This window comes from Bos indicus x Bos taurus, chromosome 7 (assembly GCF_003369695.1).
Source record: "Bos indicus x Bos taurus breed Angus x Brahman F1 hybrid chromosome 7, Bos_hybrid_MaternalHap_v2.0, whole genome shotgun sequence".
Lineage (NCBI taxonomy): Eukaryota > Metazoa > Chordata > Mammalia > Artiodactyla > Bovidae > Bos > Bos indicus x Bos taurus.
The window spans coordinates 76,112,471-76,132,155 of NC_040082.1; the positions used below are offsets into that span (position 1 = coordinate 76,112,471).

The following is a 19,685-nucleotide window of genomic DNA, read 5'->3' on the forward strand; positions in this document are numbered from 1 at the left end:
CATCGAAATCAGATTGATTATATTCTTTGCAGCCAGAGATGGAGAAGCTCTATACAGTCAGCAGAAACAAGACCAGGAGGTGGCTGTGGCTCAGATCAGGAACTCCTTATTGCCAAATTCAGACTGAAATTGAAGAAAGTGGAGAAAACCACTAGACCATTCAGGTATGACCTGAATCAAATCCCTTATGACTATACAGTGGAAGTGAGAAATAGATTTAAGGGACTAGACCTGATGGACAGAGTGCCTGATGAACTATGGATGGAGGCTTGTGACATTGTACAGGAGACAGGAATCAAGACCATCCCCAAGAAAAAGAAATGCAGAAAAGCAAAATGGCTATCTGAGGAGGCCTTAAAAAAGCTGTGAAAAGAAGAGAAGTGAAAAGCAACGGAGAAAAAAAGATATATCCATTTGAATGCAGAGTTCCAAAAAATAGCAAGGAGAGATAAGAAAGCCTTCCTCAGCGATCAATGCAAAGAAAGAGGGGAAAACAATGGAATGGGAAAGACTAGCGATCTCTTCAAGAAAATTAGAGATACCAAGGGAACATTTTATGCAAAGATGGGCTCAATAAAGGACAAAAATGGTAGGGACCTAACAGAAGCAGAAGATATTAAGAAGAGGTGGCAAGAATACACAGAAGAACTGTACAAAAAGATCTTCATGACCCAGATAATCACAATGGTGTGATCACTCACATAGAGCCAGACATCCTGGAATGTGAAATCAAGTGGGCCTTAGGAAGCATAACTATGAACAAAGCTAGTGGAGGTGATGGAATTCCAGTGGAGCTGTTTCAAATCCTAAAAGATGATGCTGTGAAAGTGCTGCACTCAGTATGCCAGCAAATTTGGAAAACTCAGCAGTGGCCACAGGACTGGAAAAGGTCAGTTTTCATCCTAATCCCAAAGAAAGCCAATGCCAGAGAATGCTCAAATTACTGTACAATTGCACTCATCTCACACGCTAGTAAAGTGATGCTTAAAATTCTCCAAGCCAGGCTTCAGCAATATGTGAACCATGAACTTCCAGATGTTCAAGCTGGTTTTAGAAAAGGCAGAGGAACCAGAGATCAAATTGCCAACATCCACTGGATCATGGAAAAAGCAAGAGAGTTCCAGAAAAACATCTATTTCTGCTTTATTGACTATGCCAAAGCCTTTGACTGTGTGGATCACAATAAACTGTGGAAAATTCTGAAAGAGATGGGAATACTAGACCACCTGACCTGTCTTTTGAGATACCTGTATGCAGGTCAGGAAGCAACAGTTAGAACTGGACATGGAACAACAGACTGGTTCCAAATAGGAAAAGGAGTACATCAAGGCTGTATATTGTCACCCTACTTATTTAACTTATATGCAGAGTATATCATGAGAAATGCTGGGCTGGAAGAAGCACAAGCTGGAATCAAGATTGCCAGGAGAAATACCAATAACCTCAGATGTGCAGATGACACCACCCTGATGGCAGAAAGTGAAGAAGAACTAAAGACCCTCTTGATGAAAGTGAAAGAGGAGAGTGAAAAAGTTGGCTTAAAGCTCAACATTCAGAAAACTAAGATCATGGCATCTAATCTCATCACTTCATGGCAAATAGATGGGGAAGTAGTGTCAGACTTTATTTTTCTGGGCTCCAAAATCACTGCAGATGGTGACTGCAGCCATGAAATTAAAATATGCTTACTCCTTGGAAGGAAAGTTATGACCAACCTAGACAGCCTATTAAAACGCAGAGACATTGCTTTGCCGACAAAGGTCTGTCCAGTCAAGGCTATGGTTTTTCTAATGGTCATGTATGGGTATGAGAGTTGGACTATAAAGAAAGCTGAGCACCGAAGAATTGATGCTTTTGAACTGTGGTGTTGGAGAAGACTCTTGAGAGTCCCTCGGACTGCAAGGAGATCCAACCAGTCCTTCCTAAAGGAGATCATTCCTGGGTGTTCTTTGAAAGGACTGATGTCTTTGAAAGGACTGATGTTGAAGCTGAAATCCCAATACTTTGGCCACCTGATGTGAAGAGCTGACTCATTGGAAAAGACCCTGATGCTGGGAAAGATTGAAGGCAAGAGGAGAAGGGGATGACAGGATGAGATGGTTGGATGGGCATCACCGACTCAATGGACATGGGTTTGGGAGGACTCTGGGAGTTGGTGATGGACAGGGAGTCCTGGCATGCTGCGATTCACGGGGTCACAGAGAGTCGGGCACGACTGAGTGACTGAACTGAACCGAACTGAGATATAGGATGTGGAGTTCATTCCCTGATACGTCTTGATGAATTACTGGTAAAGATAGTGATAGGTTCCAAGGAGGCAGACGGGAACAGTGGACTGTGTCTCACTCCATGGAATCTGGAAGGCACGTGTTAAGCACTTTGAAGAGGAGAGAGATGCATAGAGAGAATGGTCCCTTAGTTGTCAAGGATCATGATCAAGTAAGCCAAGACAGAAAGTTAACTCTCCCAAAAGGCAGAAAATACATTGGAAGAGGGAATGTTTTATTCTTTCCTTTGGATTTAGATTACTTTGCCACTGTACTTTGGAAAAACTTCTTGGAAGAAGTGGCATTTAAACTGAGCCTTAAAGGATGAGCAGGACTTTTTCAGGAGTGAAACATGGTGGACACATCATTTTGCTTTCCTTTTTTTTCCCCTCTCTCTTCTGAGGTGTAAGGCCTAGCTTCTTTTTTTTTTTTTTTTTTTTTTTAGTTCGAGGAGTTGCTTTAGCTTGGGCAGTAGAGAAGCTCTAAGAGGTGAGATTATATAGCTGGCTCAGCCACATCACAGCATTTGCTAGAAACCTCATGAAGAGTATACATTCTCTTAATTTCACCTTTCTTACAGAGCAACCATGCACCATAATGGACTGCCATGTACCCTAGCTCTGCCCATCGCTAAATGCCCTTGGACAAGTCCCTCGACTGTAGAGCCTCAATTCTCTCATCTGCTCCCTCAGGGTTACATAATAGTAAGAGGACCAAACCAGAACAAAGCTTTCATAAACACATGGAAGTGTTATCCTAAAAATATTTTGCAGACTATGGAGTGCCACGCAAATGTCAGCTGTAATTTGGTTGTCTGGTTGTCTCTGTTATATAGCCAGGAGCAGCCTAAGGAGACCTGAAAGGGTGTGCTGATCACCAATTCCAGTTTTAGGGGTGGCTCAGTAGCTAATCTGCATTCTAGTGTGTTGGCATTTTAAGTCTGTTACTGGTTTTCGTAGCACAGGAGTGAATATAAATATTCATGAGGAGCCAGGGCCTCTGGCAGGATGGGAGAACTTAGTGGGTGGAAAAGTATAGAACATCATGGGGCTTGTTTAGAGGACTTTCCTCTGTAATCTGGTAGAAGCTTGGCTTATATCAACAATGGAAAGGCTTCATGTCCTCAAGAAGGTATGTAAATAAACCCAGCTTAATTGAAAAATCTTTAAGAAAAACATAAAGTATCCTAATCCCATATAATAAATAAGGAAGGTTTCATTTAATTTAAAAAGAAAAAGAATAGCTCACGAAAGTCAGTTTGGTATAAACACTTATAGGATATTTTTATTTAATTTCAAACTCATGTGAAGCCTAGTGATAGGTCCTGTTCAAGTTTTGATTAAAGTATCATATAAAGAGGGTAACTTTTCTGTTCTCTTTGAGGCCTGAATAGAATAAGCTCTATTGTGAAAATATTTTCTCTGGATTCTGTGTGCAAACTCACATCTAGTTTTGGGTGAAAAAAAATTTGAGGAGTTACATCTGTTCATATGCTTCCATAGTGGCTCAGATGGTAAAGAATCTGCCTGTAATGCGGGAGACCGGAGTTTGATCCCTGGGTCAGGAAGATCCTTCTGGGGAAGGGCATGGCAACCCACTCCAGTATTCTTGCCTGGAGAATCCCATGGACAGAGGAGCCTGGCGAGCTACAATCCATGGGTTGCAAAGAGTCGGACACGACTGAGGGAGTAACACTCTCACTTTCACTTACATCTGTTCATAGGCTATTTACAGCATGCCTTAATGGAAAAAGAATGTCTGTTGAAAATTATAAAGTATTATGTTGTAGAAGTACACCTCAGAATAGGGATCTTCCACCACTACTCTCCATCAGAACCATCCATCACAGTGCTTCCTCCAAATACAGCTGCTTAGACTGCAGTCCTGAGGATTCTGATTCAGTAAGTCCAACAATGCATTTCTAGAAAACTCCAGACCTTCTGATATTCATAACCCTTGCCAAAGAGACTGCTGCCAATTTCCTGCTGTATCTGTTCTTTCCCTACCAAAGCTTTCTCAGAAACTGAGTACCACTGTAGTAAATTTTCCTGGCCTTGACAACAAATTATACATAGTTTGTGTTTAAGGTTTCTCTAAAGCGATGACCTAGTGGGGTGAGATGGTGGGGGGTGTGGCACAGGGTGAGAGGGAGGCTCAAGACAGAGGGGATATATATATATATACTTATAGCTGATTCACATTGTTGTTCAACAGAAACCAATACAACATTGTAAAGCAATTATCCTTCAATTAAAAATAAAAAAGTTTCTCTAAAATCCATAGGACCCACATGCCTCCTTGGGTTTCTCACATATGGGTACACTGCTGGGCAGACTTTTTCGGAATTCTGTAGGTCAGCTCTGGAATGCAGTCACATTTATTTTTGTTAAGGCAGAATCCTCTTTTTCTGCCTCTTGGGTCAGTCTCTACTTGTGAAACTTTCCTCAAACCTAATTTCCTTCCATTCCAGCAAAATTATCGTTCCTTCTCTTTGCTACCATTGCTTTCAGGATTCTGCTGAGCTGTGTAAACCATCTGCTTCCTGCCTCCACTCCACCTTAGACTTGAGTGTCTGGACAGAAAGGACTGAATCTGCAGTATCTGATACATTATGAACACTCAGAAGTTTTGTTGAATGATTCACGTCTTTGGGTTAATGTCCTGTCATCTCTCCTCACTCCTGTTTCACAAGTCATGATCACAAGACTCTTATCATCCCACACCAGCTGAATGTCAACAATACCTACCTACCTTAACAATAGGGATAACAACATTAATGACCATAGTAATAATAGTTCACATTAATTGATGTTATTTTTTAACACCTGGAGCTCCCCTGAGCACTTTGTATGGATTATTCCCATTTAATCATCATAAAACCCTCAGGTATCCTCATTTGCATGTGGGGAAACTAAGGCACAGAGAAGTTAGGTAACTAGCCCCAGAGACCCAGCACTCAATAGCCAAACTAGGCTTCTGACCCCTGAACCCCAGGCTCACAGTCACCACCTTGCTTGTCTTTTTGCCTGACTGCCTGTCCTGCCCTCCCCTATTTACAGGAGACAATTATGAATCCATTCCAGAGGAATAGCAAGAACTCAAGTTCATTTGTTAGCCAATAATTTTCACTGATCTTAGCCTACAAATTTGTTAATGGATCATCTGTGTAGTTTGAAAAACCTGAGTAGGTAAAGTTAAAATGTTCCTTTACTCCACTAATCCTCAAGACCTTTAATATTATTAGTACATTTTTTTGCAACTCAAATGGGACCCTTGTCCCTCATATACGCTATTTCCCAAACTTATTTAGCTAGAGGGAATTAGCCCTCACCCCTCGCTTAAGACTCAACTTCTTGAAGAATTGGGTTTTTGTTTTTAACATAATTCAGAATAAAAGCTGGCTGGTGCTCATGTGGGGTTCCCAAGAAATTTCTCAGGTCCTAAATATTTGGATAACCCTGACTTTTGACCCTTTCTTATTTAGTCTTGAGTGCCTTTAGTGCTTCAGTACTTAAGTAGTCTTTAGTGACCACTTACATTTACCTGCTGGAAGAGGCACAGGTTTGTTGTCAGAGCATAATTGCTAATAATACCGTTTGCAGAGGGATCCCATTAGGATGATAAACTGCACAACTTCTCTAATCATAACCTCCCCCTGCCCCAGTTAAGTAAAGACCTCTGTTTCAACCTTGCTACCTTCCCACCACTCACTGAAGGACTCTTACTGCTATCACATGAATGGGAATAAAGGTAACAGCCATGTGCCTCTGGCATCTCACCATTTTATGTCCTAGTCGTGCAAGGAATTACAGAATTTCATGAATTGGAATTACTCGGTTTAATCTCTCATCATTCAAAAATAGCATTAATAAGATTTACACACCTGTAAGACTTCTTAATGCCTCTTGATGAGGGTGAAAAAGGAGAGTGACAAAGCTGGCTTAAAACTCATCATTCAAAAAACGTAAGATCGTGGGATTTGGTCCCATCACTTCATAGCAAATAGAAGGGGGAAAAGTGGAAGCAGTGACAGATTTTATTTTTTTGGATTCAAAAATCACTGTGGACAGTGACTGCAACCATGAAACTAAAAGACGCTTGCTCTTTGGAAGGAAAACTATGACAAACCTAGATAGCATATTAAAAAGCAGAGACATCACTTTGTCGATGACAAAAGTCTGTATAGTCAAAGCTATGGTTTTCCTGCTAATCATATACGGATGTGAGAGTTGGGATGTAAAGAAAGCTGAGCACTGAAGAATTGATGCTTTTGAATTGTGGTTCTGGAGAAAACTCTTCTGAGTCCCCTGGACAACAAGGAGATCAAACCAGTCAATCCTAAAGGAAATCAACCCTGAATACTTATTGGAAGAACTGATGCTGAAGCAGAAGCTCCAACACTTTGGCTACCTGATGTGAAGAACCAACTCATTGGAAAAGACCCTGATGCTGGGAAAGACTGAAGGCAAGAGGAGAAGGGGATGACAGAGGATGAGATGGTTAGATAGCATCACCAACTCAGTGGATATGAATTTGAGTAAACTCTGGGAGATAGTGAAGGAACGGAAGCCTGGCATGCTGCAATCCATGGGGTGGCAAAGAGTCAGACACGCCTTAGTGACTGAACAACAACAAAAACCTCTTTACCCTGCTCAGTATCTGTCTATTCATATATATGCTCATTTGTGCAGAGAAGACAGCAACTCTGAAAGGATACCAAAAGAATAGTTGTCTCTGGAAAGCAGTGGTCAGGGTCAGGACTGTGCAGTGAGTAGCAAAGTTGAAAGTGAGACTTCTCACTTTAAATATTTATATTATGGCTTTTGAGTAATGTAAGCATATTATTTTTTTTAATTTCATTTTAAAATGTTTTGAAACTACCTTGGGTTTTCCCTAGAAATACAGGCTATTTCAAACCCAGCTGGATTGATCTATTTTATTGAGTCCATTTCTTACCCCAGGGAGACCTCGTATCTTTTTTATTTTTCTTTTATTTCATTTCACTTTATCAAATATTATTAGGTCTTCCTGTTCCCATACTTCAAGAGAAAGTTTTTTGTTGTTGTTGTTTTGTTTTGTTTTTATGCTTATATGGTATAGCAGAACTCTTAAGAGAATAGGTTGGAGTTAGACATCTGGGATCAAGTTCATCTCTTCCACTTACTGACTATACGAACTTAAGAAAGCAACTTAATTTCTCTGGGCCTCATTTACCATATCTGTAAATGGGGATAATAACCTCCCTCCTGAGATTGTTGTGAAGCTTCAGTAAGATAGTGCAGAATTAGGCAGTTCTGGGGATAATGTGGTATTAAGTTCAAAATACAGTGACTAGCCAGTGGGTTCTCGTGACTGTTAACCTCTCACTCTGAGTAGCCACAAAATCCATTTCTATTCCTGTAATCTCTGTTCTAATATTTACAAGACTGACATTCCATGGAATCCAACCATACCTCTTCATACAGATATCATCAACTTTCTTCCAACCCTGGTATTAGTGGATCTAGACGCGTCAGGCATATCTTGTCAGAGTTTATGCTTCATAGAAAGCGATCAAGTCATCTCATGATTTATGGAGCAAATTAACTGGAAAAAAACAAAACAATAACAAAAAAACAGAGATGGAGTCTAATATGGAGTTAATGGTATTGAAACTTAGGAAATTACATTTTCAATTTCAAAATCATCACAAAATTAAGCCACAGGCATCAAAAACATACAATTGAACCCAAAATCAAAATGAAAAGATTCCAGAATTAAAACAACAAAAACAGCTCAAGACCACAAAGGGGAAAAGCTTCACAGTATTTTCTTCAGGACGTAATTTCTCTTGTCCACAAATTTGGAAAAATAGAAGATATAAGGAGAAACGAGTAGAAAGAACACAGTGTGTGCAAATATTGGATTTGAATTCCTGCTTCTCTACCTCAAGTGTATTAAATAAGGAAGCAAAACTCAGTGTGCGTTTGTGATCTGTAGTCATGAGCCCAGAAGCACACTGCTGGAGTGTTCTCACTTTTAATGGTAAGGAACCCACCAGCCAATGCAGGAGATATAAGAGACCCAGGTTCAATTGCTGGGTTGGGAAGATCCCCCAGAAAAGGAAATGACAACCCACTCCAGTATTCTTGCCTGGAGAATCCTACAGACAGCGGAGCCTGGCAGGCTACAGTCCATCAGGTCGCAAAGAGTCAGACACGACCGAGTGACTTGGCACACACACACACAAATATAACTTAAGCCAGACCACCTTGAAAGGATGACCCCTTAGTAGATGAGAAAACAGACCTGAAGAAAGTAAATTGGAGCCAAGTCGAAAACCCGGGACTCTTGACCTTGATCTTTTGTTTCCATCCATGCTGTTCTTACCTGCCTTTGCATCTCTGGTTCTCTGGAAAGCTTTGGAAAGTCTGGGGGTGAAGCTGTGACTTTATGGGGTAATCTTGTCTGCTGTGGGTTTTCACTTCGGCTTTATATTTGGCCCATTTTGTTTACATTTTACCCACTATCACACAGCTTTGTGAGGATGTTGATACTGTTTGTCTTTTTTCCTCTCCTCAGGATTTGATTCTGTTCTCCATGGGCCAGTTTTCCCTAGACAAAATATACTTGTGTTACCTATCAGAGTTCTGGTGGTACTGAAATCTACCTGAAAAAAAAAAGAGAGAGAAAGAAATTCCCTGATAAAGAAAAATTTAATATATGTTAGTTTTTTTAATGTCATCATGGAAAAGATTCTATGACTCGTTATTCACTAAAGTATGTGAAGTCTCTATCTTCATACAGTCCATCAGGCATTTTGCATTTCTAAGCATTTTGTATTTCCATATTGAGTCCAGAAGGAGTTGATTGATTTTCACCAAATGTCATTCAGTACTAGAAAGCATCAGAAGGTATTTGAAGTTTAATTTGTTGACTTCTTTAAGCAAACCTGTGGAGAAAACTTCTGTGCCAGGTATTCTGTGAGATCCTCCTTCCTGGTCCGTGTCCGTTTATCTTTGCAGCAACTCCAAGGTGTGGGGATCATTAATCCCATCTTGTAGAAAGAGAAATCGAGTCTCAGTAATATCCCTGTGCCTGTGTGCTCCATCGCTCAGTTGTGCCCAACACTTTGCAATCCCAGGGACTGTAGCCTGCCAGGTTCCTCTGTCCACAGGATTTTCCAGGCAAGAATATCGGTTGGAGTAGGTTGCCATTTCCTCCTCCAGGCGCTTCACTATCCAGGAATTGAACCCACGTCTCCTCTGTCTGCCTGTACTGGCAAGCAGGTTCTCTACCACTGAGCCACCTGGGAAGCCCGTGGTATCCCTAAGCACTATGGCTTCATGGAACCGAGAGCTACAGAATATTGGACTTTTATTAGTACACTCTTCCAGGACCCTGGAAAAATTAGTTGCCATAGGAAACGTGTATGAGTTCTCTCTAAACAATAATGTGTACTGCAGTTTTGTTTTTACTTTACATGGTTTTTAGGGAAAAATTCTATTCTGTGTTAAAGGGGATATTTTTAAGAAGATCAACTCGTGACTCATAAAAAATACAAAATGGACATGGCAAAGATATTGCTTAACTCGTTCATTAATGAGGAATTAGTAAGCTCTGATGATCGTTTCAAAGCGATTGCTTCATGCCACACAGGCAGACAAGAAAATGAGGAAGCAATTGCACCTCGAGTAGACAGAATTTATCTGTGTCTCTGTGGCCAGGAGCCAACTGCAGTAGTACCAGACTTGCTTAAGAGCTGTGAATCAACTATGTGCAGAACAAGGAAAGGAATCTGCAAGGGGGTGCTTTACAACTTCCAGGACTCCATGAAAAGCCATCCAGTGATTTATTTTTTTTTCTTTTGCCCCCCTTTAAAGTCACTGTCTTCCCTGACATTTGTCTTCTTTAATATGTTGCCTTTTAAAATGAGCATGTGCTTTTCTAAAGGTGGAAGGAGACACAGAGTGAATGACTTAGCTTGTCCCTGTGATGAGGCACACCACTGGTTTTCAAGCACGTGGGGTCAGCAAAATGTATGCTCCCCCAAATTTGCATTCAACATCAGGTTAAGAACCTTAGATGTATTGATTTTCCCAAGAGTATGTTCTTTTGTGTTAGGGTCTCCATCTGTGTGACCTGAAGGTGATAAGGGATTAAGGTTCCTGGCACTTGTCTTTTATTTCTGGATAAGATGGCCTCTGCTTGCTGCCATGGTCATTGCTTTTGGCCCTTCCAGGGTCAGCCCCTTTCACAGTCTGAATCTCTACTGGTTCTGCTGGCTGTGGCCCTCTCCCCATCCCTCACTCTCTTTTTCTTTCTTTCTTTTGTTGTTTCTTCTCTACCCTGTTGAATTTTCCACCCTGGCATGTTTGTGTGGAGGCTGGGCTCCACAATTCCTTTCTTTCCTCCTAGAGCGCTATCAAATCCTGATATAGGGGGTCAACTCTTAGCCATTTGACTTCTTGTGAAATGTTTACTGTTGGTTATGGCCACTTGTATATCCCCAAAGCAGTCTTTTTACTAAGCCCTATTTAGATTTGGAGTAATTCACAGTTATCCAAGTAGCTGATAAATGCACGCATCCCCCGCCCCCCCCCCCCCCCCCCCCCCCCCCGCGAAGGGGGTCAGCGGCATGTGCAAGAGAGCTAAGGTTTTACACATTAGTTTAAAGAACTTCTGTTAACAGACCACAGCAGCCAGACATGCTGTCCAAATTGTTTTCTTTTCCATCCTTCCTAATACTGGGCCCACTGGATCAAATTTTAACTAGGCAAGAATTAGTAATGACATATACATGCATCTGTAGTCACCATTTCAAAGTTCCAAGTATAACAAATTTCATGGGTAAAGAAATTATGTGTTTGCAGGTGAGGTTATAAAGAAAGTGACTTGAGTACTTCACTATATTAGCAGTGTCTTAATTGGGATAATGTTATGTGTATGTGTGTGTGTGTTCAGTCACTTCAGTCATGTCTGAATCTTTGCGACCTTGTGGACCACAGCCCACCAGGCTCCTCAGTCTGTGGGATTCTCCAGGCAAGAATACTGGAGTGGGTTGCCATGCCCTCCTCCAGAGGATTTTCCAACCCAGGGATTAAACCTGCATCTCTTGTGTCTCATGCATTGCAGATGGAATCTTTACCACTGAGCCACCTGGGAAGCCAATGTTATGGGTTTTGTTGTTGTTGTTCAGTCACTCAGTCATGTCCGACTTTTGGTGACACCCATGGACTGTAGCATCCTAGGCTTCCCTGTCCTTCACCATCTCCCAGAGCTTGCTCAAACTCATGTCCATTGAATTGCTGATGCCATCCAACCATCCCATCTTCTATCATGTCCTTCTCCTCTTGCCTTCAATCTTTCCCAGCATCAGGGTTTTTTATAATGAGTTGGCTCTTTGCATCAGGTGGTCAAAGAATTGGCGCTTTAGCTTCAGAATCAGGCCTTCCAATGAATATTCAGGACTGATTTCCTTTAGGATTGACTGGTTTGATCTCTTTGCAGTCCAAGGGACTCTCGAGAGTCTTCTCCAACACCACAGTTCAAAAGCATCAATTCTTGGTGCTCAGCCTTCTTTATGGTCCAACTCTCACATACATACATGACTACTGGAAAAACCAAGTTTTGACTAGATGGACCTTTGTTGGCAAAGTGATGTCTCTGCTTTTTAATATGCTGTCTAGGTTTGTCATAGCTTTTCTTCCAAGGAGCAAGCATCTTTTAATTTCATGGCTGCAGTCACCATATGCAGTGATTTTGGAGCCCAAGAAAATAAAGTCTGTCACTGTTTCCATTGTTTTCCCATCTATTTGCCATGAAGTGATGGAACTGGATGCCATGATCTTAGTTTTTTGAATGTTATGGGTAACTTTTGTTAATTTCAGAAAACTATAGTTTTTCATTCATTAGTGTCATGAAAAGGTTTGTTTTTTTCCCCCCTTCTGAGCACTTTTTTTTTCTTGTATAAAGGTGTCATTATAGTTTTGACACCATTATTTATCTCCAAATTTATAATTGTTGATACTAAAACCAGTATTCCCTAAAAATCAGTTTGTCTTACAACAAACATTGCCAAAATAGACTATTTGATTAAGCTAAGAAAGGAGATGTAAAGACATAGAGGAGAGGCAGTGAGATAAGCAGATGTCGAATAGCAGTCATACCTATTTCTGTAAACTATCTTAAATAGTTTTGATGTCATGGTAATCCTATATATATATATATAAAGCATAATTTCTCATTAGTCAACAACATACATGTGTATTCTCAAACACAAGTAAATCAGTACTTCCAACACTTTCTTCTTTGAGAACATTTACTCATACATCTCAGTTGCTTCCTGGGCCTACCTTGGTTATATGTTTCATCACAGATCCAGACAGAGTGAAAGGTGGGTGTATGTTTAATCTTCCACTGTAGCTCAAGACAGAACCAGTGCACCCTGCTTTTACACTAAATATTTGTATTATTGTCCTTTGAGGTTTTCTCATTGTACATAATAAGTCTTTCCTCTTTATTCTTTTATGTTTACATTTTTTAAAAATTATAGTTAATCTGCAAAGTTATATTAGCTTCACATGTACAGTAGAGTGATATATATTCAATTATATACTTTCAGATTATTTTCCATTATAGATTGTTATGAGACAGTGAAAATAGTTCTCGGTGCTATACAGTAGGTAGCACATATATATTAGGGGCTTCCCAGGTGGCACAGTGGTGAAGAATCCACCTGCCAATGCAGGAGATGCAGGAAACATGAGTTCAATCCCTGGGTTTGGAAGATCCCCCAGAGTAGAAAATAGCAACCCACTCCAGTATTCTTGCCATGAAAAATTCCATGGACAGACTAACCTGGCAGGCTGCAGTCCACAAGGTCGCAAAAAGTCAGCCATGACTGAGTGACTGAGCCCATTCACACATGTATGTGTTTATCTCATACTCCTAATTTATTCTCTCCCTCATCCTCTCTGGTAGCCATAAGTTTATTTTCTATGATTGTGAGTCTATTTCTGTTTTGTAAATAAGTTCATTTATATAATTTTTTTAGTCTCCACACATATGAATGATATCATATCACTTAGTATGATAATCTCTAGGTCCATCCATGTTGATGCAAATGGTAATATTTCTTTCTTTTTTATGGTTGAATAATATTCCATTGCGTATATGTACCACATCTTCTTTATCCATTCATCTGTTAATGGATACTTAAGTTGCTAAATCTTGCTCTTCAAAAGAACTGGTTGATGACAATAAGAGAAACCACAGTCTGAGGTGCACTTCAAAAGAAGAAAACCACATATTTAACTAGGTAAAGAAGATGTCTATTTCTCTAGCTTTTACAACAAAGCACCCACATATGTATTTAGGGCTCTCATTTTTCATGTCAGCATGTGTTCATGGAGAAGTGTTTAAATATAGTGAAGAGAGAGGGGCAGTTAACTTCTGCTTCTGTCAGGAGTGTCAGGTACCAGGTACCCTCGTGGGCCTAGAGGGACGACACAGTGAATAATATATACAACTTCTGCTCTCAGAGTGCGTAGATTCTAGTCAAATAAGACAGACAATGAAAACGTAAGCAAATGATGAGGATTTCAGGAACAAGGAAGTATGATGGTTAGCAGAGAATTTAAGTGAAGCATCGTTTTCAGATTTACATTAAAACCCTGGCTGCTGTGTGGGGAGAGATTGGGTAGGGGCTTGGATTGGGGCTGTGGTCCATGGAGATAGAGGGAAGTGAATAGAATTTAGAGAATTGGAGGAAGGTAGAAAGAACTTGGCACTGGACTAGCTAAGGGAGGGGATGGTATGGTGAACAACTCTCAGGTCTCTGACTTGAGCACATGGATAGAAGGGATGCTGTTAATTAAGATAGTAAAGAGTGGAGGAGTAGCAATCTGGGGACAGGAAGGAATCAAGGATTCAGTTTTGGACATGGTACATTTGAGATGCCTGCACAATAGCTAAGGAAAAGAAAAACCTTGAGTGTGTTTGCAAAATGAGTCTGGAAAGGAGGTCAGGGCTGAGTTGCAACGGTAGGAATCATTGGCCTGTGGGTGATATCTGAAGCCATGGAAGGGGATGAGATCACTCAGGGACGAGGATTGTGAAGGAGAAAAATGTGGTCCAGGACTAGCTGTGAGATACACCAGACATTTCATCAATCTAGTGGAGGATGTAGCACTGACAAACAAGCCTAAGCAGGAGTGGCTAAAGGCAGTTAATTTGCAAGGAAAAAAAGCAATCATATTTCATGATCACAGACCACACAATCCTGGCCAGCAACTCTCAGCCACAACTCCCAGCTGGCCCTGAAGAGGCCTTCACTAATGGAAAGAAATGTACTGCATGTATGTCTTCCCCACGGAGCAGGGAGCAACAGCTTCATCCTCATTTTCAAAGATGACTGTATTGGATATAATCCAGAGGGTAAAATGCAAGTGTGAAGCTGCTGCTGTATTTCTGGAGCAGGGTTTGAAGTTCCTCTGAAACGAATGTGAAACCTCAGAGATCAACTTCTCTGTCCTGGTTCAGATTTGGTTCTCAGTAAATGAGGAACGATCTTGCTTCATGGGCAGCAGCCTTTCTCTTGCAAGAAGTTAAATGTGCTACACCAGAGAGTTATTATTGTCTTTATTTGCAATTAAATGGGACATTTAGGTTTAATTTTTAAAAGTAGCCTACTAGAGGTACAAACTTGCAAGTCCAGCCTTAGAAAGAGGAGCACAGGAGAGTCTTTTGAACTCTCTTTCTGGTTTGGGTTATTTCAGAATGTACTGTATTGCCATTTCATAGGCATTGCAGTAAATTCCTGATGGGATGTTTGTAGACTGTGCCACATTCTAATCAATTAAAAACAGAATAACCTTTAAAATTTATATAAAATAAATTGCTGAAATCCTAATTAGTTACTGTGTATCTGAAAATTTGGGAGTATCCCTTCTTATATAGTGTATGGGCTTCCCTGGTAACTCAGACAGTAAAGAATCTTCCTGTAATGCAGGAGATCCAGATTTGATTCCTGGGTCAGGAAGATCCCCTGGAGAAGGGAATGGCAACCTATTCCAGTATTCTTGCCTGGAGAATCCCATGGACAAAGGAGCCTGGCAGGGTACAGTCATGGGGTCGCAAAGAGAAACAGAATAGCCTTTCAACTTTATATAAAATAAATTCCTGAAATCCTAGTGTGTCTGAAAATTTGGGGATATCCCTTCCTATATAAATCAGGTTTATTATTTGTAGAGGTCTGTGTCTTAAGTTCAGTCATGGAAGATGGTCCCTGGTCTTATTAATTTGATAATACTAACTACATGAATGAACTACGTTCATTTTGACATAAATTCTTTAGTGTGAGACCATGCACTCTTGCAAACCATTGAAAAGTAGGAATAAATAGTGAACTACTACTTAAATGAGCAAAGTATTAAAAAGCCTGAAAACTTTCAACAAGTTGGCTATTTCTCATGCTTTTTCACTTTCCATTTCTTTCTCAAAATCTATTTCAGTTCTTCTGCAGTTTCAGTTCATGTTTCACAAGTTTAAATATCGACATTTGTGAAAGGACCATCTCTAGTTCAATCAAGATGTTCTTTCAGGGTGTATGGACATGTAAAGTTCTGAGTGACATCCTGGTAATTAGGTAATTCACAGCTACTTGCACTGTATACCATGAGCTACCTTGGCCCTGATTTCAAATCTGACATGGCAGTTCCACATCGAGGGAGTTACTTTCTTATAGACCTTCCCAGCCTGGACTTGGAAGTAGCTACCTTTTTGTTTTCTGATGTTGCTAACATGTTCAAGCTAGAAATAATTTCCTAATTATTTCTAATAACATCATTGATGCCCTGACTCATTCCTGCATATCTGTATTTTTAAGCTTTTCATCTTTCATTGCTGAGTGACTGCTTCCCAACACTCAGGCACCTCGGAGAAGAGGGAGGGAGCACGGTGGTCATGGAGCAGCATGCACAAAGTGGGGACAATTCTGGAGAGGAGAAAAACTAAACTTGGTTTGGGGAATAAACATTTATTGAGCATATTCACTGACTGGCTATGAATAGGGAGCATCACAGTGTCTTATTAATACTTAATACATACAACTCTGCTTGTATGTTTAATCTCTGTCCAGTTAAGTTATGATAATTCCAGAAGTGAACTCTAAGGATCTGCTTTCTCAAAATGTGTTCTTCATGTGGCACATTTCATTAGCTCATACTGAAGGATTATTTCCTCAAATCATATAAAAATGTAAAGGGCACAGTGGCCATTCATTAGATATAGCAAGTGACAATGAGTTCTCCAGAGAATATTTCTTTCCAACACTCCTCTCTGGAGAGTTGACACTCAGTGTGGTTAGGATGATCAAACTGGTAGGTGCTGACCAGTGGCTCAGGAAATTTGACTTTTTGCAGATTTTGGACTACAGAACAAGGTTTTCTTTTTGATTAGCTTCCAAATCAAATTTATCAATTTATTCAGTATCTTAGCTCTGTCACCTTTTTCCTTTTACTTTTAAATGGATTTTGTTAAATTGTTCTCGATTACTGTTGCTTGGAGAACAATTGTGGAGTTGACTTTATATTCCTTATGTGATTCTTATAAAATTTAAACTAGGGAAAAATTGCATAAAAACTTACTCCTTGTGAAACATACTATCTTTATGATCAGAGCCCTTTAACTTCTTTTTTTAAAATTTTAACTTTTTAAAAATATTATTGGAGTATAGTTTATTGACAGCATTGTATTAGTTTCTGGTGTACAGCAAAGTGATTGAGTTATACATATACATATATTAATTCTTTTTCAGATTTTTTTCCTGTATGGATTATTACAGAATATTGAGTAGGGTTCCCTGTGCTAGGGTACTTGGTGTGTAAGTCCTTAATTATCTACTTTATATATAGTAATGTGTGTATGATAATCCAAAGTTCCTTATTTATCCTTCTCCCACCCCCTTCTCCTGGAGCCCTTTAACTTCTAAATGAAGTATTGGCTATAAAGCAGAAGGTATAAATAAAATACTTGAATTGCCAAAAAACCTTCAAGATTATGCATGTCTGATTCTGTGCAACCCCGTGGATGGCAGCCCACCAGGCTCCCCCATCCCTGGGATTCTCCAGGCAAGAACACTGGAATGGGTTGCCATTTCTTTCTCCAATGATGCATGAAAGTGAAAAGTGAAAGTGAAATCGCTCAGTCGTGTCTCACTCTTAGCGACCCCGTGGAGTGCAGCCTAGCCACCCATTAATTTCACCAGTGAGAAGAACCTAATTTTGCCCCCCAAATGTAGGAAAATTATTTTAGTTCCTTTCTGAACCAAGAGCTAATGTTAGTAGGTGGGAGGCAAACCATAGAGTGAGAACATCAGAAGGAAAATACTTCTCCAGATGAGATTTTTAATTTGCTCCTCTCTCTGATCTTTACTGAATTTTTATCTCCCCCCTCCCCTTTTGTTTTCAGTGGCTACAGATGTCTTTAATTCCAAAAACCTGGCCGTTCAGGCACAAAAGAAGATCTTGGGCAAAATGGCATCCAAGTCCATCGCAACCACCCTCATCGACGACACAAGCAGTGAAGTGCTAGATGAGCTCTACAGGGTGACCAAGGAGTACACCCAGAACAAAAAGGAGGCAGAGAAAATCATCAAGAACCTCATCAAGACCGTCATCAAGCTGGCCATCCTTTACAGGAATAACCAGTTTAACCAAGACGAGCTGGCACTGATGGAGAAATTTAAGAAGAAAGTTCATCAGCTTGCTATGACGGTGGTCAGTTTCCACCAGGTGGACTTCACCTTTGACCGGAACGTGCTGTCCAAGCTGTTGAATGAGTGCAGAGAGATGCTGCACCAGATCATCCAGCGTCACCTCACCACCAAGTCACATGGACGTGTTAACAACGTCTTTGATCACTTCTCAGATTGTGATTTCTTGGCGGCCTTGTATAATCCCTTTGGAAATTATAAACCCCACTTACAGAAACTGTGTGATGGTATCAACAAAATGTTGGATGAAGAGAACATATGAGCATGTGAGTTGAAGTTGTGACTGCTCATGATTTATTTGAAGACGGAGCTCTGCTGATTTATGAAGGAAAAAACAAGAATGCTTTAAAAGATTACACATATTTCAGAAAGACTGCCCAATTCAGTTGTCAGACATTAATGGTAATGTTTTATGAGGCTTGTTTTATTTGAAGAAAAATGTATTGCCAAATATTCTGGTTAAAAGCTTCCCAACAGTTAACAGATCCTGGGAAAGATGTATGGTTGCATGATGCAAATACAGAGTTATTTAGAGAAAGATACGTGTGGCTCCAAACCTCAAGACACCTTTTTTTAGGGCAGTTGTGTTGGTGACACATTGGATATTTCTAACGTGTACAGAGTTGTGTCTTTTGGTTCACCTTTATTCCTTACTATGTACGTGTACCTCTTTTAAAAAGCCAAGAACCCTCTCTTACTGTCATTTCTCCTTTGAAACAACTCCATTTTCAGGTTTACCTTTTGTTAAAGATTCTCTTGTTAAAGACTTTCTAATTGACATTCAAAAATTCCATCTTAATTAAGAATTAAGACATTCAAGTATTAAGACAGTCAAATTGAACCCTCAGAAAAATAGAAAACCGCTTCTCTGAAATCACTATTCTAGAAATAAATTGTATTTGACATTATGAATAATTTAGTCTAATGTAAGACTATGCTTCCGGAATTGAGTCCTGTTTCTTAGTAGCAACAGTAATACTTCCTCAAACATGAAAATTCCCCAAAATGACATGCCATTTGCCTTGAAATGCTTGCTGAGGGCTTAACTTGTATGTCATCTTGAAAATGTGCTGATGGAATCTCCATTTTTCATATCTAGTTTAAATGTAAGAAAAAAAGAAAATGTAGGTCATTCCTGATATTGGGTCTATAAAAAGTAAGTGCTTTTAAGAATGATAAAACAATCTATACTTTAGTGATGAGCCCATCAGAATAATTTAATTTAGGAGGAGGAGAGGCAGAAGGGAAGAACGAATCTTGCTACAAGAACATGAGAATGAATGCATTTCAATGTTTAGTAAGGTTTGATAGGTAAATAAAGTGTTACTTTTTTATTTAACTGATAAGATTTTGCTGTTTTGTTATTTGCTGTTTTGATGAGTAAACCAAAGAATATTTGCATTCCAAGCAGTTTGTGTGTTGTTTATATATAATTTTATATGTATGAATGATAAAGTAAGCATTTGCTTATTTTGTGAAAAAGAAACCTGCTGGCTAACTCTATCTCCTAGGAAATAACAGACTTGGTCACCAGCACTAAATATTTGCATTGTCACTATGTCTGTGATTTAGTGTTCTCCTTTGCCTTGAGTTTGCCTTCCTCCCAGAATATTTATGTTAAAATAATAGCTTACCAGCAAAGGTCCTACAACTAAAATTTGCTA

The 19,685-nt window shown here is 39.8% G+C and overlaps 1 protein-coding gene across 3 annotated transcripts in view; it reads left to right on the plus strand.

Annotated features, from left to right (window-relative positions):
• Nucleotides 1-19,428, plus strand: part of TNFAIP8 (TNF alpha induced protein 8) — a 144,657-nt gene extending 125,229 nt beyond the window's left edge. For all 3 annotated transcript variants that reach the window (XM_027546951.1, XM_027546950.1, XM_027546949.1), the window contains one exon: nt 17,718-19,428. In XM_027546951.1, coding sequence (XP_027402752.1) covers nt 17,718-18,283 — 566 coding nt within the window. In that variant the 3' untranslated portion in view covers nt 18,284-19,428. The remainder of the gene's footprint in view (nt 1-17,717) is intronic.
• Nucleotides 19,429-19,685: the final 257 nt, after the last annotated feature.